Source organism: Oncorhynchus clarkii, chromosome 2 (assembly GCF_045791955.1).
Source record: "Oncorhynchus clarkii lewisi isolate Uvic-CL-2024 chromosome 2, UVic_Ocla_1.0, whole genome shotgun sequence".
NCBI classification, from domain to species: domain Eukaryota; kingdom Metazoa; phylum Chordata; class Actinopteri; order Salmoniformes; family Salmonidae; genus Oncorhynchus; species Oncorhynchus clarkii.
Window position 1 is genome coordinate 17,088,744 of NC_092148.1, and position 22,391 is coordinate 17,111,134.

General features: G+C 42.7%; 1 protein-coding gene across 1 annotated transcript in view; it reads left to right on the forward strand.

Moving 5' to 3' along the window:
* Nucleotides 1-1,745: 1,745 nt before the first annotated feature.
* LOC139380022 (nephrin-like) overlaps nt 1,746-22,391 on the forward strand; it is a 59,808-nt gene continuing 39,162 nt past the window's right edge. Inside the window, exons 1-5 of the mRNA XM_071122514.1 lie at nt 1,746-1,769; nt 2,562-2,670; nt 4,971-5,174; nt 12,258-12,380; nt 21,563-21,685. Coding sequence (XP_070978615.1) covers nt 2,607-2,670; nt 4,971-5,174; nt 12,258-12,380; nt 21,563-21,685 — 514 coding nt within the window. The 5' untranslated portion in view covers nt 1,746-1,769; nt 2,562-2,606. The remainder of the gene's footprint in view (nt 1,770-2,561; nt 2,671-4,970; nt 5,175-12,257; nt 12,381-21,562; nt 21,686-22,391) is intronic.

Consider the following 22,391-nt stretch of genomic DNA (forward strand, 5'->3'; position numbering starts at 1 on the left):
CTGGAGGGGAGAACGGCAGACTTGTCTCCGAGAGCGAATCAAATTTCAAATCAAACTTTCTCATTTGCATCTGTGGAAAGCTAGTGAGGGACAAGGTCAGAAACTGTAGTAGCAGTGAAGGTAGAATATCTACTGACTTATACAGGCAAGTTACAACAATGCTTATCCTGGGTGGTGAGCACCAGTTTTCAATCTCATCCTGACTCATACAACTCTATTGTTGTCAGTGAAATACAGATTATATTATACAGTACAAGGTTTTCCTAGACAAATACATTATTTAGCTTGATAGCACTTGAGTAAATGTGGAAAAATTCAAGGAGTGTGAGTACTTTCTGAAGGCACTGCAGATACTGAATGAATGTAATTGTTCATGTTTTCCATTATACTGTGTGCATGTGTGCGTGTTATGAAGCTTGTTGAGCTAGTTATGGATAATGGCAGAGATCTGTGCAAGGACAAGAACTCGATTAGCTGCCAGGGCTGAAGGCCTGCTTTTTTAGCTGTTTGTGTCTCATATTGTGAATTTTGAATATGTGTTTGTGTGTGTGCTTGCATGCATGTGTTCATGCATGCATTCTAGGTAGCCTAGTGATTAGAGTGTTGCTGGTTTGAATACCTGAGCCGACAAGGTAAAATATCTGCTGATATCTGCTGATGCCCTTGAGCAAGGCACTTAACCTACCATAGCTGACCCTGGAAATGAACACATTTCACTGCACCTATCTGGTGTTTGTGACAATAAAGCATAAATTATTTATTTTCTGGATGATTGTTTTCTGCAATTGTTTTCTCCATTCATTTGAATTCTTACATCCAACAGACACAGCCCTGACCCAACCCTAAAAGAAACATTGTCAAGGACAATGAAACGAAACAAAAACACACACTAGAGAATGAACCAATCCTCCATTTTGTGTACAGACCTATTTTCCCAATGAATTAAGCCCTGTGTTTGGGTTAGCAGTGGTGGCGGTAGTGCGGGGAGGGGACGGGAGGTCAGAGTCAGTAGGCTGCGGCTCTTTTCATTAAGATGTCCGGTAGAAACGTGTTGAGTCATGTAGCCTTCCTCTCCAGACCAGTTTCACCTCTCTCCCTCTCAGCCAAGTTCTGCAGTTCTGCAGTTCTGCATTAACAGCGTCACTCCCACAACGGAGGAGGGAAGGCATGGGGAACTTTCATTACACATATAGAAACCAACCAGCCAGCATTTTACTCTCTATGGTATTTAGATCTCAGATGTGAGGAAAAGGGCAGACTGGGATGGTTAATAAGTATGAGGAAAATCAATTCATGAACATCGGTCGGGGTTGAAATGCTTATGGTGTTTTAAAGGGGCAATCAGCAGGTCAGGTTAAAACAAAGCGTCTCTCTGCCCATGTTTTGATAAGGGATTGGGCAGGAGAAATGTAACCCCTCTCAAATTCATAAACAGAGCACGGACTGACAAAAGTATAATTTTAACCATGTTTTGAGGCTATGCAGTGTTAGTTTACATTTGCGTTGTTTACAAACATTGGAGCTTTTGTTTTGGGATTCTGAGGGGATACGACAATTGAACCAAGCTCATGAGGTTAAGTTATATTGAAGTTATATTCCTCAAGAATCATTGGGTCCTGTACACAGTGAGTCCAAAAATGTATATACATGTAGGAACTGCAGATTGACCCTTTAATAAAGGGTGTATTAGAAAGGGGGAAAGGGAGGCAGAGAGAGAGAGACAGGGAGAGAGAGAAAGAGAAACAGACAGGGAGAAAAAAAGAGTGAGAGTGAGTGAGAGAAACAAAGAGAGTGATAGTGTGTGAGAGAGACAGGGAGAGGGGGGGAGAAGGCAGATTTGTTTTTGAGAGCTCAGAACAGACATCTAATGTGGTGAAGGGGGATCAAATTGCCCTTGTGTGTTCAAAGTGCATGTTGGGGGCTCTGAAATACACTGATGTTTCTGAGAGCCAGGAATAATTGAGTGTGAGCTAATTCTTATCAAAGCCTGTTGGAGTGCAACTAATCGACTGAGGGGAGATGCCTCAAAGAACCGTTGCTTTTAATTCATTTTGTTTATTCAGATGAGAAAATGTTTAGTTTTCAATCAAGTAAATCACTATTATTTGTTCCATTCGCGACAGATAAGTTGATTGATTGCAAACTAACTTAAAATGCACATCCCTTTCCAAAAGAAACAGGCAGAGGGGGAGTGTTAGAATAGAACAGAATGTAATGGACGTAGACATAGTGTTACTCATGGATTTATCTAAAAACTGTTGATGGGTTAATTCACTAGTGCATGCAAGAGTCATCCAATGATCAGTAGCCAGGTTAGTCTGTCTTCACCAACTGTAGCTAGCACAATATCGCTTTGAGAATAATTTGTGTGTGCTCGGGAACTCAAAACTTGACATTGAGTCAACTAAGCCTTGACTAACATAACCAACATGACGGTAGGCCGTCACTGTAAATTTGAATTTGTTCTTATCTGACTAGCCTAGTTAAGTAAAGGTTAAATAAAAAATAAATAAATTGACAAACAGTTCACTGTCTGTCATCTCTGTGATTTGTCGTTTCAGGATTCTGCAGGGCCTGGATTAAACGATTGGAGCCTGAGGTTTGAGATGGGTTTGTCATCAACAACGTGCTTCTCTAGTCCACTTCTTCTTCTCCTTACTCTGCAATGGGGTAAGAAAAACAGCCACAATGGACCTATTGTCTCCTTTCGAACTCAGCAAGACCTTCTGTTAAGTTACACACCATTACTCTACTCTATAGCACTGTGCTCTCATTGACTTTATGAGAGGCATAACCTAGAGTTCTGTTCAACTCAATGGATGAGTTTGCATCAAGGTTTCTGTGGATTGTTGTAGTGTTGTTGATAATTGTATGCAGCACATCAGGTATTATTCCTCGCTAATACCCTTTGCCTTTCACTTACCTTGCATTGCACACTTCTGGCATTGGATTGTTACTCATCGACAATCACATTGATACAATTAGACATTGTGCTAAGGCCTCAACATTACACTTCCTTGCCAATGTACCAGCTGGTTCTCAGAAGAGCAACACCAACTGAATGGGAGCAGAAACAGGACAGCTTAACGACAACACATTGTCAGAAGAGAAGGATGCTGTGACGAGTGGCTAATCGTTTTCTCAAAATACGCTGTCGAATCACCAAGCTGTCAAAGTTGTTGTTCTTCCAACCGTCTGTTTACTGCTGCTGTAACTCCTCCGACAACGACAATCTGTTCGGATTATTTTGTAAATCATATTCAAAAATGGTGGCCGTCAATCAACATGAAATCCCACAGTACTTGTAAGCCTTTGCTCTGTGAAACAAATCTAGTTCCAGTGTTGATCGCATCATTATGCAGTTACAGCACATTTACTGACACATACAGTAAATCAGCTCCAAAATAAATCTAACAATCACAACGAATATTTATCATCCACACTAATCTGTTAATGGAACATATCCCACTGCACTGCTGACATAATTATTTCAAGTTGATGTCTGATAGCATGCCTTTACATTACATCTCTCTCTCCTGCCTTTGAAAACATCACAGAGAGAAACAGAGAGACATTGTTCAGTAAGTTAACAGGTGACCGGTATCGTCTTCTCTTAACCTGCTTTCTGTCGACCCTGTCCAATGTTTTCATACTAATAACTTCAACTGCAATTATTACAGATGCTTTTCATAGCGGTTCAGTTTATACTCCAGAGTATGGCTAGCCTCTGCTTCCATCTCGTTGTGACAGCGAAGGCCAAAGAATTTTGTGGGCAGCATCAGCTCCATAGCATAATTCCAAGCCATTATCTCGTTCAAATAGACACCAAATCCTTGGATGGATAAAGGAAATCAATGGCCTACGGTGTTTGCCTGTCTTACCACTTCCATCCCCCATGCACCTCTCTAGGCAGTGGCAGTAGAAAAAGAGAAGAATCCATTTTGTTCCTGTTTGTTTTTCAACTTCCTTTTGCTGCTCATTTGTACACGGAATTGTTGTGTATTCATTTATGTAAACTGATATGCAAATGTGATTTTGTGGCTGGTTGTTTGTATGCGTCGTCTATAATGGCCAATCTTTCCCTTCACGTTTGACGTGAGGTGACTGATGTCCCCTTGATCGTAGAGTTCTCCCTCTCACTCACATTGCCGAGGCGCAGCCGAGCATGCAGTTCGCAAACAACTTTGTGATTGGCTCAAAGAGGGTCAAGATTCAAACAACCTTCCAGAAAGAGGCGGTGTAAATAGCTGCTCTCCTCTTCACTGCATAGTTTAAAAATAAGATGCATGCTTATATATTAGGGCCCCTAATTAGCATAGGACTTTGCATGCAGAGCTACAATCGCATTACCTTGTGATCCTGGTCTCATTGTTCTAGCCTCCACCTCACTCACTCACTACCAGGCTGGCTGAGTGGCAGTAAGGTTACCTTCCAGCCACCAGTGCAGTGTACCGGAGCATTTCACTTCATACAGGGAGTGAGGGATTGCCCACCCCCACCTCCCGACACCCCCACACCACCTATGACAAACGAGGGCATTAAACCAAATATCATTACTCTTATCTGTAGAAATTAGCCGAAGGGACATCGCAAGTGAAGAAAAAGCAATGGGTGAACGAGGGCTTGGTTGGACCCCCCCGCCCTCTCTTCCTTTCCATTCCTTATCTCCTGGACCGAGGAGGGGTTTAATTCGCAGTAATTACATTATTGACTCATTTGCAGGGCCGAATTTCTCCAATTTCCCATCAATAAAACATATGATGTGATGAATAATGTGGCCCGGCTCTACCATCTTTATTTGAGCCCTCATCCCCTGCCTTCCTAGCGTTCCCTTCTTCCCCTCCATCTTCTCACCCTCCTCCGCTCCCTCCATCCATTTCACAATCCCCCTAACCCATCCCTCCCTTTGTTCCCTCTTTCCTCTCCATCCTCTCACCATCTTCCCTCCTTTCCCTCCCTCTCTTCTTCAGGTGTGGTGGAGGTGGGGGCCCAGCAGGCGTTCAGGACCCAGCCCAAGAACATGACGGTGCGTGCGGGGACTACGGTGATGCTGAGGTGTGAGGTGCTGAGGCCCTCAGGGGTTGTCCAGTGGGTGAAGGATGGCCTGCTTCTGGGTCCACAACAGAGCCTGCCAGGGTTCCCTCGCTACAGCCTGTTGGGGGACCCTAAGAGAGGTGAGAGCCTGGGGAAGGGTTAGGGTTAGAGTTTGGGTTGTGGTTGATGGTTAGGGCTAAACCAGGATGTGGACTTGAAGCTAGGGTTAGGGTTATGGCCAGGGTTGAGCCGGGCTGTGGACACGAAGCTAGGGTTAGATTTAGGGTTGTGTTTGAGGCTAGGGCTAGGGTTGAACCAGGATGCAGACACATAGCTTGGTGTAGGGTTGGCGTTTGCGTTATGGTTGAATACAAAGTAGGGACATTTTAATAGTAGGGGGAAATGGGTGGGAAAAGCAGTATATCAAAATTGGGTAAGAAATAATGACATGGAAGCAGAAAATGATAACACACATGGGTAGTAGCCCAAGACAAATGTGTTTTTACAGTTTGAGCAGATGCAGAACACAAGCTACCAAATTAAAACATTGAGTGGTAGACAACCCATGGACAAGATGAACATGAGGAATATGTCTAAATTATGAGCACAGAGATGCAATCGCAGAATGAAGGCCTACACAAGCCACGCAAACAGATCAAAAGGGCCAAGAGTTCGAGCATTGTGTTGTTGCTCTAAGACATGTGTGAATTTGATGGTTTTCTTTATTGTGACATATTTCAAATGACAGGTTGTTCACTGTGAGGGTGAACGGTACGTCTGTCAGCTTTAATTGCATTGGCTGTATGACAGACTTAGTAGCAGTAAGCCTACACTGTATAGCCTTGATATGCATGGAGGACACAGTCACAGGCCTAAATGAAGTTACCACGGGGACCTGGTGGTAGTGGCTTAACAGAGGACGTCTAAACAGAGGCCATCTGTGACTACAGAGACTATGTGACTGTGAAATAGCCTTGCGTGTACCAACATTGTCACCCTCAGAAGCGAATAAAGGGAAAATGAAAGTGGCAAGAGAGAGTGAGAGATAGAGAGAGATGACAGCAATTACAATTAGACCCAACCAAATCATGAAAAAAACAAAAAGATAATTACTTGACACATTGGAAAGAATTTACAAAAAAACAGAGTAAACTAAAATGCTATTTGGCCCTGACCACTGTGCCTGACCCAAAATAAAGGACATCTGTGACTATGTGCAGACTCAGTGAGCATAGGTTTGCTATTGAGAAAGGCCGCTGAAGGCAGACCTGGCTCTCAAGAGAAGACAGGCTATGTGCACACCTGCCACAAAATTAGGTGGAAGCTGAGCTGCACTTCCTAACCTCCTGCCAAATGTATGACCATATTAGAGACACCTATTTCCCTCAGATTACAGACCCACAAAGAATTCGAAAACAAATCCAATTTGATTAACTCCCATAAGACAACCACCCACAAAATACCCAAAGAACATGGCTGCCTAAATATGGTTCCCAATCAGAGACAACGATAAACACCTGCCTCTAATTGAGAACCAATCTAGGCAACCATAGACTTACATAAACACCTAGAATTAGAATGTAAACATACAAAACCCCTAGACCAGACAAAAACACATAAATCCCCCATGTCACACCCTGGCCTAACCAAAATAATAAAGAAAACAAAGATAACTAAGGCCAGGGCGTAACAGACCCTTTGCCCCAAGAAAAGTGCAACCAGTGAAGAAGAAACACCATTGTAAATACAACTTATATTTATGTTTATTTATTTTCCCTTTTGTACTTTAACTATTTGCACATCATTACAACACTGTACATATAAATAATATGACATTTGAAATATCTTTATTATTTTGGAACTTTTGGAATGAGTGTAATGTTTACTGTTCATTTTTATTGTCTATTTCACTTTTGTTTATTACTATTTCACTCACTTTGGCAATGTAAACATGCAGTACCAGTCAAAAGTTTGGACACACCTACCCATTCAAGGGTTTTTTTTATTTGTACTATTTTCTACATTGTAGAATAATACTGAAGACATCAAAAATATGAAATAACACATATTGAATCATGTAGTAACCAAAAAATTGTTCAACAAATCAAAATGTACTTTATATTTGAGATTCTTCAAAGTAGGCTCATTTGCCTTGATGACAGCTTTGCACAATCTTGACATTCTCTCAACCAATCACCTGGAATGCTTTTCCAACAGTCTTGAAGGAGTTCCCACATATGCTCAGCAATTGTTGGCTGCTTTTCCTTCACTTTGCGGTCCAACTCATCCCAAACCATCTCAATTGGTTTGAGGTCTGGTGACTGTGGAGGCCATGTCATCTGATGCAGCACTACATCACTCTCCTTCTTGGTCAAATAGCCCTTACACAGACTGGAGGTGTGTTGGGTCATTGTTTTGTTGAAAAAAATGCTAGTCCCACTAAGCGCAAACCAGATGGGATGGCGTATATCGCTGCAGAATGCTGTGGTAGCTATGCTGGTTAAGTGTGCCTTCAATTTAACAAAAAATGACTGACAGTGTCAACAGCAAAGCACCCCACATCATCACACCTCTTCACGGTGGAACTACACATCCTTTCACCTACTCTTTATCTCACAAAGAAACGCCGGTTGGAACCAAAAATCTCACATTTGGACTCATCAGAGCAGACAACAGATTTCCACAGATTTTTTTTATTTTTTATTTGACCTTTATTTAACTAGGCAAGTCAGTTAAGAACAAATTCTTATTTTCAATGATGGCCTAGGAACAGGGGGTTAACTCCCTTGTTCAGGGGCAGAACGACTAATGTCCATTGCTCTTGTTTCTTGGCCCAAGCAAGTCTCTTCTTATTATTGGTGTCCTTTAGTAGTGGTTTCTTTGCAGCTATTCGACTTTGAAGGCCTGATTCGCGCAGTCTCCTTTGAACAGTTGATGTTGAGATTTGTCTGTTACTTGAACTCAGTGAATCATTTATTTGGGCTGCAATTTTTGAGGCTGGAAACTAATGAACTTATTGTCTGCAGCAGAGGTTACTCTGGTCTTCTTTTCCTGTGGCGTGCCTCATAAGAGCCAGTTTCATCATGGTTTTTGACACTGCACTTGAAGAAACTTTTAAAGTTCTTGGCATTTTCCGGATTGACTGACCTTCATGTCTTCAAGTAATTAATGACTGTTGTTTCTCTTTGCTTATTTGAGCTGTTCTTGCCATAACATGGACTTGGTCTTTTACCAAATAGGGCTGTATTTTGTATACCACCCCTACCTTGTCACAACACAACTGATTGGCTCAAACGCATTAAGAAGGAAATAAATTCCACAAATTAACAAGGCACACCTGTTAATTGAAATGCATTCCAGGTGACTACCTCATGAAGCTGGTTGAGAGAATGCCAAGAGTATGCCATGCTGTCTAGGCAAAGGGTGGCTACTTTGAAGAATCTCAAATATAAAATACAGTGCCTTGCGAAAGTATTCGGCCCCCTTGAACTTTGCGACCTTTTGCCACATTTCAGGCTTCAAACATAAAGATATAAAACTGTATTTTTTTGTGAAGAATCAACAACAAGTGGGACACAATCATGAAGTGGAACGACATTTATTGGATATTTCAAACTTTTTTAACAAATCAAAAACTGAAAAATTGGGCGTGCAAAATTATTCAGCCCCTTTACTTTCAGTGCAGCAAACTCTCTCCAGAAGTTCAGTGAGGATCTCTGAATGATCCAATGTTGACCTAAATGACTAATGATGATAAATACAATCCACCTGTGTGTAATCACGTCTCCATATAAATGCACCTGCACTGTGATAGTCTCAGAGGTCCGTCAAAAGCGCAGAGAGCATCATGAAGAACAAGGAACACACCAGGCAGGTCCGAGATACTGTTGTGAAGAAGTTTAAAGCCGGATTTGGATACAAAAAGATTTCCCAAGCTTTAAACATCCCAAGGAGCACTGTGCAAGCGATACTATTGAAATGGAAGGAGTATCAGACCACTGCAAATCTACCAAGACCTGGCCGTCCCTCTAAACTTTCAGCTCATACAAGGAGAAGACTGATCAGAGATGCAGCCAAGAGGCCCATGATCACTCTGGATGAACTGCAGAGATCTACAGCTGAGGTGGGAGACTCTGTCCATAGGACAACAATCAGTCGTATATTGCACAAATCTGGCCTTTATGGAAGAGTGGCAAGAAGAAGCCATTTCTTAAAGATATCCATAAAAAGTGTTGTTTAAAGTTTGCCACAAGCCACCTGGGAGACACACCAAACATGTGGAAGAAGGTGCTCTGGTCAGATGAAACCAAAATTGAACTTTTTGGCAACAATGCAAAACGTTATGTTTGGCGTAAAAGCAACACAGCTGAACACACCATCCCCACTGTCAAACATGGTGGTGGCAGCATCATGGTTTGGACCTGCTTTTCTTCAGCAGGGACAGGGAAGATGGTTAAAATTGATGGGAAGATGGATGGAGCCAAATACAGGACCATTCTGGAAGAAAACCTGATGGAGTCTGCAAAAGACCTGAGACTGGGACGGAGATTTGTCTTCCAACAAGACAATGATCCAAAACATAAAGCAAAATCTACAATGGAATGGTTCAAAAATAAACATATCCAGGTGTTAGAATGGCCAAGTCAAAGTCCAGACCTGAATCCAATCGAGAATCTGTGGAAAGAACTGAAAACTGCTGTTCACAAATGCTCTCCATCCAACCTCACTGAGCTTGAGCTGTTTTGCAAGGAGGAATGGGAAAAAATGTCAGTCTCTCGATGTGAAAAACTGATAGAGACATACCCCAAGCGACTTACAGCTGTAATCGCAGCAAAAGGTGGCGCTACAAAGTATTAACTTAAGGGGGCTGAATAATTTTGCACGCCCAATTTTTCAGTTTTTGATTTGTTAAAAAAGTTTGAAATATCCAATAAATGTCATTCTACTTCATGATTGTGTCCCACTTGTTGTTGATTCTTCACAAAAAAATACAGTTGTATATCTTTATGTTTGAAGCCTGAAATGTGGCAAAAGGTCGCAAAGTTCAAGGGGGCCGAATACTTTCGCAAGGCACTGTATATTTTGATTTATTGAACACTTTTTTTGTTACTACATGATTCCACGTGTTACTTCAAAGTGTTGATGTCTTCACTAGAAATGATACTACAAAATCCAAAATAAAGAAAAAACCTTGAATGAGTAGCTGTGTCCAAACCCCTTTAAATTGAAATGGAATTGAGAGAGAGAGAAAGAGAGAGAGAGAGAGAGAGGGAGAGGGAGAGGGAGAGAAAGAGAGAGAGAAAGAGAGAGAGAGAGAGAGAAAGAGAGAGAAAGAGAGAGAGAGAGAGAAAGAGAGAGAAAGAGAGAGAGAGAGAGAGAGAGAGAGGGAGAGAGAGGGAGAGATGAGAATAAAAGTATGTAGCAGCATCCGCACACGGCATGTATAAAAAGTAATCGCCAATTAGAAGGCAATCCTAAATATGAGCATTGCATTTGCTCATGATCAACCAGCACAGAGCCGCATGGTGCTATTCCATGGTACCTTGGATGTCGTGAGACACACAGCACTAGCAGACAGGCACACGGGAGCTGACAGACATTCAGGGACACACTAAACTCTAGAAATTGCACACATATTCACAGACACTGATAGGCAGAATGGCATGCACTGCACACACACACACACACACACACACACACACACACACACACACACACACACACACACACACACACACACACACACACACACATGCTCTGCTCTCCACTGAAACTGGGTCAAAGGATAAAAGAACAACAACCACACACACACACTGATGAACACACAGACACCTACATTAGCACACACACACTTCTGCATACATACACATATATTCACACAAACAAAGAAACAGATATATATGCTTGTGGCAAACACATACTTAAATCTATAGAAGCAAAAACACAAGCGTTATCACTTGACGCCACTCGATGATACTTGTCACTGATTGTCACCATCAGTGATGTCTGTTGGCGCTGAAAGAGCTCTCACACTCTCACATACGCTCACACACACACTTGGCAAGTTGATTGCGGCATTTGTGGTGAGTAATTTCAGGAAAGAGGGAAATTATTCATAATTCGAAGTCTTCCCGCTCTATGATAGCATAGATGTGAAAATTGCTGCTGGTTGGTATTAATTATCTTGCCAACTTTGTTGATGAGTCCTTTTTTAGGACTGGGTGGTTGTCACACCAAGATGTTATTTTATACATGTTAGTACGCTGTGAGTCAGAGAGCGACACAAAACAGGAAAAAGCCTCCCAGACCCCAAACAGCCTATAATACACACGTTTAATTGCATCAGTCAACATATTCATCCGTGGATGGTGAAACACTATCAGGAGAGAAATAAAGATGGAGAGGTACTTTGTCTGTCCTCCTCAATCGATACATACCATATTCCCACCAATATAGAACATCGTGACAGATCTGGAGTCAGACTTCATACACCACACAGCTATCCCTCTTCGTTGGTTAGTGTGCTATTTTCCAAACCTAAGTAGCCTAATGGTAAATCAACAGGGTGTGAGACCAAGTTGCAAGCAAAATGTCCCCGAATTTATGTGCACGACGCTAGAGAAAATATTTACTGAATTGGACTAAAGCCTCTTGCGTTATAAACAGATGGAATTCCAGTGTGTATCTGGTGCTAAGATCCTCCTCAGTACTGTATGTGTGGAAACCAAGCTCTCTCACAGTGGTCGGTAGTCAATACCACTCTCTCTCTCCTCTTTTCAAAGGGCTTCAACTTGGTGCCTGATAAATGAGAATCCTACCAGTCTGTTTCCCCATAGGTATCAATGATGCAGGCAAACATTACGCTGAATCTACAGTATTATAACAGCTCTGTACCAACCACACCATCTGGCGGCATTACAGATATTCAAGTCTTTAATTTCCCACACAAAACATCTGTGTTCATTCAACCATGTTTCCTCGATTGAAGGTAATTCAAAGCTCAGTGCTTTTTGGACCCAGTGCCCCATAGAGACACAGGGGCTTTTTAGTAAATGTTCATAGATGTACATTGGATGGGTACTATTTCAGGTGAAGAGTGAATGGTAGAGACTAAATGGACCACCTCTCATTGTAATTACAGTTCATTGTGCGAAGCTTCGCAATTACAACATAATGTGTCATTAAAACATGAATTACTGTCTTTGTGTCTCTCTCTACTCCAGGACAGTACTATCTCCAAATCGAGAAAACCGAATTGGAGGACGACGCCCCCTACGAATGCCAAGTGGGCCAGTCCGAGAGCAGCCGGGCAATCATCTCCCATACAGCGTGGATCAATGTGCAGAGTGAGCAAAACCACTGTTACTCCACAGGGGGGCACGGCGGGTGGTGGGTCATCTTATTCAAGACCAAGTATGACATTAATGTATGAAAATCTTCAGGAGCTCAGCCACACACTGAACATTCTAACCTGTAATCTACAGGTCCTTGTCCTTGACACAATGTGTCATTTGTTGCTATGCACCTTGAGTCTGCTGTTTAGGCTTATTTTGGGCTCAAAATTATAGAGATTAAACCCATTTCTTACTTTTATTTGGACATAAACAGAGTACAATAATATAAAGTGGCCATTTTTGTTACTTCTTGGATATTTAAGCAATAAGGCCTGAAGTGGTGTGGTACTGTATATGGCCAGTATACCACTGATAAGGGCTGTTCTTAGGCACTACGAAAGCAAAGTAGATGCACCCCTTAGTCGTGGTATATTTGCCACATACCACAAACCCAGGAAGGTTCCTTATTGCTTTAATATACTGCTTACCAACATATTAAAATAATGAGTGACATATTCTCATTAAAAACATTATTTTCATAAGTCAATACATACTATTTCATCCTTCCACCAAAGGAAATATTTCCCCATCATTGCTATGCAATCAAAGAATGCTTTCCATTCCGCCTGGCTAACGTTCTTGTCTTTTGTTAGCTCGCCATCGACCGAAAACAAATTCACGTCAATCTCTGCCATTCAAATGACAGCAAACTAGCTGTATTTCCTTTTGTTTGAGTTTTTCCATTGAAGATTCTTTGGATATATCCATAATAATGATTCTGATTTCGCCTGGCTCAGTCAGAAAAGTTGCTGTCTCATCAGGACACCGTTCACTCTCTATGACAGAGGACGATCTCATTTGTGAATTGCAAAATGTTTGCAGAATTGCAGAGAGGCAGACAGCAAGGTGAATACAGTAACCCCAACCCAACAGTTGCACAGTCCATCCGCTAATCCCATGACCATGAACTGCAGGACATATCTAAGATTATTCCTTTATCGCACACAACAGAGAAATATGACAATTGAGATATGTTCTTGATTCTATGGACCACACACAAGCAGTGTGTGAGCCTCCGTCCGTAACAGCCCCTCATGGTGCTCTGTGTCAGTAGCTCCTGGGTAAGTAAATCATAATAGAATGGGAGTGAATGAAAAGTATCCACACAGACGTGGGAAGGAATGGATGTAATTGTGTGAGTACACCAGGCCGCCTGTTGTCACTTTATGATGAACAGCATACTCTCTCATTCTCTCTCTCCACCCCCCCCCCCTCTCTCTCTCTCTCTCTCTCTCTCTCTCTCTCTCTCTCTCTCTCTCTCTCTCTCATTCTCTTTCTCCTCTCTCTCTCTCTCTCTCTCTCTCTCTCTCTCTCTCTCTCTCTCTCTCTCTCTCATTCTCTTTCTCTCCTCTCTCTCTCTCTCTCTCTCTCTCATTCTCTCCTTATCTCTCTCTCTCTCCCTCTCCCTCTCTCTCCCTCTCCCTCTCTCTCTCTCTCTCTCTCTCTCTCTCTCTCTCTCTCTCTCTCTCTCTCTCTCATTCTCTTTCTCCTCTCTCTCTCTCTCTCTCTCTCTCTCTCTCTCTCTCTCATTCTCTTTCTCTCCTCTCTCTCTCTCTCTCCCTCTCTCTCCTCTCTCTCTCTCCCTCTCTCTCTCTCTCTCTCTCTCTCTCTCTCTCTCTCTCTCTCTCTCTCTCTCTCTTTATCTCTCTCTCTCTATCTCTCTCCTCTCTCTCTCTCTCTCTCCCTCTCCCTCTCTCTCTCTCCCTCTCCCTCTCTCTCGGCGCTGGCTATCTCGGCCTCCTTGCTTTTGGGAGCTATGCCATATGTGGAGAGCACGGTGACTCTGAAAGAGCTTTTCTTCTGCTGCTACGGTGTATTCATTTCCCCCTTCTCCATTCATCTCTCGCTCTTTCGCTCTTTCTTTTTGGGGGCCATGGAGTGTGTATACCGAGGTGCTGGGGGTGGGGGGGGTGTTGCCTTGGTGACTCTCACTGCCTCTCTCGCTCTCCTGGGAAGGGAGCAGATTTTTCTGACATCAATGGGAGAGACTGAGAGAGAAAGGAAGGAAGTGGGGAGTGAACCCCAGCCCTCTCTACACTCCCCCCTGTTCCATCCAGCTCCGTCTTTATACACCTGCAGCTACAGCAGGACTCAGTCCCACATTTATCACTGCTGTGACGTGAAGTGTGTTGTTGGGTGGGTGTGTACACACATTCACAATACGTAAAGGCTATCCACCCAGGTGCCTATGAGGCACCAGATCAGAGAGGTCCAGGCCCAGATCAGAGAGCTCAGGGTGTCAGGAGACTGTAGTGTAGTAGTTTGTCTGGAGGAGACCTTCAACTCTCTTGTCAGTCCAACATGCGTAGATCCTAATGCTCCCACACTTCCCAGCTGCTATCCCTGCATATTTTCCCTGAATGTTTTCCAACTGATTCCATGACATATGGATATATTGATACAATCAGACAGGCAGACAGACCAGCCTGAGGCCACAGACTAATCTAAATCCTTCAACAGCAGTGGTCGTCAGTCCTGGGGACCCAGAGGTGTGCAGACGTTTGTTCCAGAACAACACTAAAACACTTATTTCAACTAATCACAGGCTTTAATATAAGTTGATGAGTTGAATCAGATGGGTTATTATTGTAATACTGGGTTAGAACCAAAGCCAGTACTGTACAACCTATAAGTGAAATGAGTAACACAGCTTGACAGCCTTCCAATGAGTTAAGAGTTCCCCCAGACTACCACAGCTCCCATGATAACACAGACAGCCTTCACCAGTCAGCCAACCAAAACACTATCGCACTCCTTTAAGAAAAGAGAGATAGAGATTGTCATGTCCTGATCTGCTTCACCTGTCTTTGTGATTGTCTCCACCCCCCTCCAGGTGTCGCCCATCTTCCCCATTATCCCCTGTGTATTTCTACATGTGTTCGTTTGTCTGTTGCCAGTTCGTCTTGTTTGTCAGCTCTTGTCTTTTCCCAGCCTCTCTTTTTCTCACCCTCCTGGTTTTTGACCCTTGCCTTGCCTGTCCTGACTCTGAACCTGCCAACCTGACCATCTGCCTGCAACCTGGGCCTGCCTGCCGTCCTGTACCTTTGCCCCTTTCTGGATTTCCAACCTCTGCCTGACCTGAACCTGAGCCTGCTTGCCGTCCTGTACCTTTGCCTCTGTTGCTGTAATAAACATTGTTACTTGTTCAAGGCTTGCATCTGGGTCTTACCTTATCCTGATAGAGGTAGCAATGCAAAGAGTGTGAGAAAGCATAGAAAGATCATGTAAAACCAAAAGAAAAGCGAGCCTTGCTCTCTAGTTGGATTCCCCCAGGTCGGAGTGGTGGATTGTGGGTATCATCACCAGCTAATTCAAGACGGATCACACGCACCACACGCATCGAACAGTTGAGAGGGAGGCACACAAACGTCAATAAGTCCTCTCAGCGGGCCAACAAAGAGACATTTTTGAGACATTTCTATCAGGGGCGAGATAATTCCTGTGTGTTTTTCCTATCCTGCCGAGTTCAGATAGGGGATTACGGCAATAGGCAGATCAAGCGGCAGCAAGTAATCCATGACAAAAACAACCTCTCCACCACCCCCGCGTCCTCCCGCCGAAACTTATACCCCCGGCTCCCGCCCGTCAGAATACCAGAACACCTGACACATCCACTGTCTTTTGTTTGAAACCATTAGCGTTACCATATAATCCTATTAATTAACAAGTCCCTCTTTCCATTTTCTCCTCTCTCTCTCTCTCTCTCTCTCTCTCTCTCTCTCTCTCTCTCTGCCTCCCTTCATCTCGCTCTCGCTCTCGCTCTCGCTCTCGCTCTCTCTCTCTCTAAGCACAGGCCTGCCTGTATATCCGGATCCTGCAAATAATACTCTAAATGTTTTTGTTTGATGTGTCCCGTTTTTAAGAATACGTTACTCATGCAGTTAAGCTGCAGTTAGGTATTTCTGTGGGAGAAGACGGGGATTGGGGGAAAGGGGGGTGTTTAAGCTTGTTATCAGTGTTGGTTGGGGGTTAGAGACAACCGTTAGAGGTGCGAGTATACTGCACAATGAGCCTTCATGTTATGGCACTTCTTTATGAATAATGCAGCAACTCATAAACGGGGGCATTTACACAAGCAGAATGGAAGGCAGGGTGATTTTGTTCAATGGGTATACCTTTGTTCTATTTGCCTGTGAAATTGGCCCTCTTTTTCAGCACAGTGAGCAAACAGGTACTAGCTGCCCAAGGCTGCGGACCAAAAAAATGAGCCTTAGCTAGGTATGTGGTGTGCTGCGGATATGAGAAGGATTTTACGAGTTATTGCTCAATAATGTCAAATATGTGGCATTCAAGGCCAGGTCAAAAAGCTAGTGAGTGTTCTGTTGTTGTTTCGTCTGTCTCTAGTATCCAGTTCTCACTCTCAGGGAAGATGCTGTGTCTTTGTGACAGGGGATGGAGGTGGGGGTTGTTGAGTAAGATGTTGTTTCTTATGTAATGTGAAAGATGAGGGGGAGAAGGACTGGCTGAGGCCTATTTCTGTCTTGGACACCTGCTTCGCTTACTGTTCAGCACTGGGGTGAACGGAGGAGATGGGGCGAGGGATGAGGAACGAGGGAGGAGGATGAAGGGGGAGGACCGCTTCAATGGCTTTCAGCCTCAAAGCTCACACACCTGAGTCCTTAGTGTGTGCGTGTGTCTGTACGGCGTGCATGAATGCATGTCTGGTTTGATCTAGTGAGTCTGCACATGAAGAGTTTAATTCCAAAAAGCTATATATCCATTTTCAAAAATGTTGCTAAATTAACTTTTAATGTTTAAAGAAATTAGGAAATAGATGGGTGTGTTTATCTAATCATGGCATGGGGTTGTTCAATGACTGACATGTATTTGTTTCAAATATAATTTGATGGTTTATTTTCAGAGTAACAAACAATCATGTTTTTGGAGGCAAAATGCTGTATATCTGCCTCACTCTCATAGAAATAAGTGGTACTGCTTGGTTTTACACAGCCAAATGTATCAAATAAGTAGTACTGCTTGGTTTTACACAGCCAAATGTAACAAATAAGTAGTACTGCTTGGTTTTACACAGCCAAATGTATCAAATAAGTAGTACTGCTAGGTTTTACACAGCCAAATGCATCAAATAAGTAGTACTGCTAGGTTTTACACAGCCAAATGTATCAAATAAGTAGTACTGCTAGGTTTTACACAGCCAAATGTAACAAATAAGTAGTACTGCTTGGTTTTACACAGCCAAATGTATCAAATAAGTAGTACTGCTTGGTTTTACACAGCCAAATGTATCAAATAAGTAGTACTGCTTGGTTTTACACAGCCAAATGTAACAAATAAGTAGTACTGCTTGGTTTTACACAGCCAAATGTAACAAATAAGTAGTACTGCTTGGTTTTACACAGCCAAATGTATCAAATAAGTAGTACTGCTAGGTTTTACACAGCCAAATGTATCAAATAAGTAGTACTGCTTGGTTTTACACAGCCAAATGTAACAAATAAGTAGTACTGCTAGGTTTTACACAGCCAAATGTATCAAATAAGTAGTACTGCTAGGTTTTACACAGCCAAATGTAACAAATAAGTAGTACTGCTTGGTTTTACACAGCCAAATGTATCAAATAAGTAGTACTGCTTGGTTTTACACAGCCACATGTATCAAATAAGTAGTACTGCTAGGTTTTACACAGCCAAATGTAACAAATAAGTAGTACTGCTTGGTTTTACACAGCCAAATGTAACAAATAAGTAGTACTGCTTGGTTTTACACAGCCAAATGTATCAAATAAGTAGTACTGCTAGGTTTTACACAGCCAAATGTATCAAATAAGTAGTACTGCTTGGTTTTACACAGCCAAATGTAACAAATAAGTAGTACTGCTTGGTTTTACACAGCCAAATGTAACAAATAAGTAGCACTGCTAGGTTTTACACAGCCAAATGTAACAAATAAGTAGTACTGCTTGGTTTTACACAGCCAAATGTAACAAATAAGTAGTACTGCTTGGTTTTACACAGCCAAATGTATCAAATAAGTAGTACTGCTAGGTTTTACACAGCCAAATGTATCAAATAAGTAGTACTGCTTGGTTTTGCACAGCCAAATGTAACAAATAAGTAATACTGCTTGGTTTTACACAGCCAAATGTATCAAATAAGTAGTACTGCTTGGTTTTACACAGCCAAATGTATCAAATAAGTAGTACTGCTTGGTTTTACACAGCCAAATGTATCAAATAAGTAGTACTGCTTGGTTTTACACAGCCAAATGTATCAAATAAGTAGTACTGCTTGGTTTTACACAGCCAAATGTAACAAATAAGTACATTTAAATGTATTGTATGTAAAACAATAAAATTTGCCTTTTTACTAATTTAGCAGATGCTCTTATCCAGAGCAACTTACAGTAAGTGCATCTATCTTAAGATAGCTAGGTGAGACAACCACATATCTGAGTCAAATATACAGGTTACAAACATTCCATTCCAGCAAAACAATGGTTATATAGAGTTTTGCAAAAAAACACAATTGTAATTCACAAATGTCAATCATTTCTGAGCAAAAAACACAGGCTCTCTAAACTGCCTGCTTGTTTATTTGTTTCCTGTTGATCAGATGTTTTATTCAAACAGATCAGATGAGCTTTGTGTTCTCTATGAAGTTACTGTATGGTGACCACCTGCTGTGTCAGAGGCACACAGCTACCTGAATCAAGATAGATCAGGGGGATTCAGTCAGGGTCTGTGTGTGCAAATGTGTTTTCAGACTTGTTGATCTGTCTGTCTGTCTCTTTCTCTGTCTCTGTCTCTGTCTCTCTCTCTCTCTGTGTGTGTGTGTGTGTGTGTGTGTGTGTGTGTGTGTGTGTGTGTGTGTGTGTGTGTGTGTGTGTGTGTGTGTGTGTGTGTGTGTGTGTGTGTGTGTGTGTGTGTGTGTGTGTGTGTGTGTGTGTGTGTGTGTGTGTGCTTATCGCTGTGTGTCTGGCTAATCTGCTTCTTATCTGCCTTTCCATCCATCCATCCGTCTGTATTTGCCTAATGAATGGAATTTTGTTGTCGTTGTCTCTCGCCTTCATGGCAGCAGCATGTCTGCATGTGTGTCTATGTTGAGAGTGGGTGTGTGTGTGTGTGCACATGAGTTTGTGTGTTTATGCATGACTGTGCATGTTTGTGCACATGTGAAAATGCATTTGTGTATGTGTGTATGTTTGTAGGGGGGGGGGGGGGGGGGTGTATGTGTGTGTGTGTGTGTGTGTGTGTGTGTGTGTGTGTGTGTGTGTGTGTGTGTGTGTGTGTGTGTGTGTGTGTGTGTTTTGGGAGGTAGTAGGGGGGAACTCAGGTGGGGCTCATTGGGGTCACATGGTCCACCTGAGTGGCTGTGGTGGATACGGGGCTCTCATTCCCAACACAAGCTACAGCACACCCTCCACCATACTGCACCTCCCTCTGCAGATTTAACAGCAGTGATAGAGAAAGAGAGAGAGAGGGAGGAAGGGGGTTGGATAGGGCTGGGGAAGGGGAATAGGGGATGATGGAGTAAGTGTGAGATAGGAAGAGGAAGCGAGCATGAGAGTGAGAGAGAGAGGATGCAAGAGAGAAGAAATGATATACCTGCCCAGCTCGTTTACGAACATCATCATTCTTATTTTAGGAGATATGTTAGGTGGCGAGACTCTCCTGGAGCACAACAAGTGATGCAGCCGTGTGAATCATGTGGGTTTGAGTAGATTGAGCGTGCAGGAGCCTTTCAATAGACACATGGCCCAGTCATCGGCCCATCATCCCGGGGAGTGGAGACTGGTGAGGGAGGGGGAAAAAACACACAAACAAATGCATCTCATTATTTCAGTGCTCACCTCTGCAGTGCTCAGGGTAACCCATCACAGTCCACACAGATCCAATTGCTTCCATGAAATCAGTTTGAAGCTGCAGCCAGATCTCATCTGTCTCAATAGCAGGGCTGGAGCCAATAGGACTACTTTACTGCACACAGCAACAGCTCCTCCCAGTGGCACTAGGTGAATTACCCAGATTTGGAGGAGAGGAGAGAAACTATCTGGCTGACTGTTTATCCAGCCATAACCATTGGATTTATGTCAGCATTCAGCAGCGGATGACAGAATTACCCCTTGATGAAACATATAGCTCTTCCCCTGGATGACTTGCATGATAAACAAACAATAGCTGCTTGTTTGTCTCTCTTTCTTCCTCTACTCTTCCATTCTCTCTTCCATTCTCTCTTTCTTTCTTTCTTTCTTTCCTTTCTTTCTTTCCTTTCTTTCTTTCTTTCTTTCTTTCTTTTTTTCTTTGTCCTCTCGCTCTCTCTCTGTCCCTCTCTCTCTCTCCCTCTCCCTCTCTCTCTCTCTCTTGTCATCCTCTCTCTTCTTCTCTATCTCTCTCTCTCTTCTCACTAAACCATGCTGTAAGTTGATATCTGTTGAAAAGTAGCAGTGACCTTTTTTTCTTGTGTGTTATGCTGGCTCTCACCCATTCACAGAAAGCTTGCATTTGCTTGTTAAAATAACAGTTTAAAGATCTCTTTCCTCTCCTCTTTCCATGTCCCTACTCCTTTCCCCTATTCTGTGACAGTTTGTTGTGGAGTAGATGATCATGTGTCCAGAGTAAATGACAGTTGTGCTGAAGCCTGTTTGTTGATTAGCACATCTAGTGACAGTTTCCCTCTGAATTCCCGTCCAAATAACTTCCACTCTCTTCAACAAAGTTTTCTTTCTCTGAATTCATGCATGGTCCGAAAGAAATGAAAGAGAGGGGGGAGAGAAAAGGAGTGGGTAGTGCTTTGATCTGCTGTGTAAGCACGTATTCAGCTGGGGGGTGATCTGAGAGAAGAACTGTTTGGCGCTATAACAGATTATCATCTGTCTCGTTTCATCACCAACCCATCTCTGTATGCACATCCCAGTCTTATCTACTGTACACCACACTAATGATATGGACCCACTGATTCTCCAGGAATATAACAGAACCTGCCTTATTGGCTTGGTACAACTGTCTTTCTTCAACATCTAAGGGTCTCAAATGTTTTTAATGCATTAATATGCAATATATTTTTCTGTGATCTGTAAACAGAATCACCAATTCTGGTCAAGGCCTAGTCTGTACTGTATATCTCGTGCGACCCAGAACCACTGTTAAAGACACCAGTCCTCTGTTCTCCCCTCAGTTCCTCCCTCTAAACCTTACTTTGAGCTGGAGACCACAGAGCCATGGGTAGCAGGGAAAAGCTACACTGTCACATGCATCGCTCCAGACGCCAAACCAGAGGCAGTGATCACTCTGTTTAAAGGTAGGTCACCAAGTACGCTATCAACCCACTGCACACCAATTCAATAATGCTAGTACATACATGTTTTTTCCATTAGGAATAGCAGAGACGTTAAATGTGAATCAGTACTGAGTTGAGGGAAAAACATGTTTGCAAAGACATGTTTCAACCTACACTATAATTGTAGTACACTATAAGTCAATGCCCTGTTTTTACAATGACATTTTAAAACTATGGCCGTGTCTGAAATCTGTCTTGCCTACTACTTACTAAAACTACACACTGTGTACTAATAGTACTACATACTAGTTAGAATTTACTGGTTAGTAAAACATATGCAGTAAGCAACAAATATCGTAATACTTATCATCCATACTGAGAAGGCGTCATATTTTTTCAATAAATGTTGTACCTTTATTTAACTAGGCAATCTAATGCACAGTCGTGCTTGTTCCCTGCCATTCGTTCATTTTTGTAGAGCACGTCCCCTATTCTGATTATCAGCTCTCGTCAAACACCCTACACCCCAACCCTGGCACTCTGCCACCTCTGGTCTTTTGTTCCTCCCACCCCTACAAGGTGCCTGATTCTACTCATCCCAGACAAAGTTCTTCTCTGTCCTGGCACCCCAATGGTGGAACAAGCTTCCCCCTAACGTCAGGACAGATAAGTCCCGGCCCATCTTCCAAAACGTCTGAAACCCCCAACTCTTCACAAAGTATCTTTG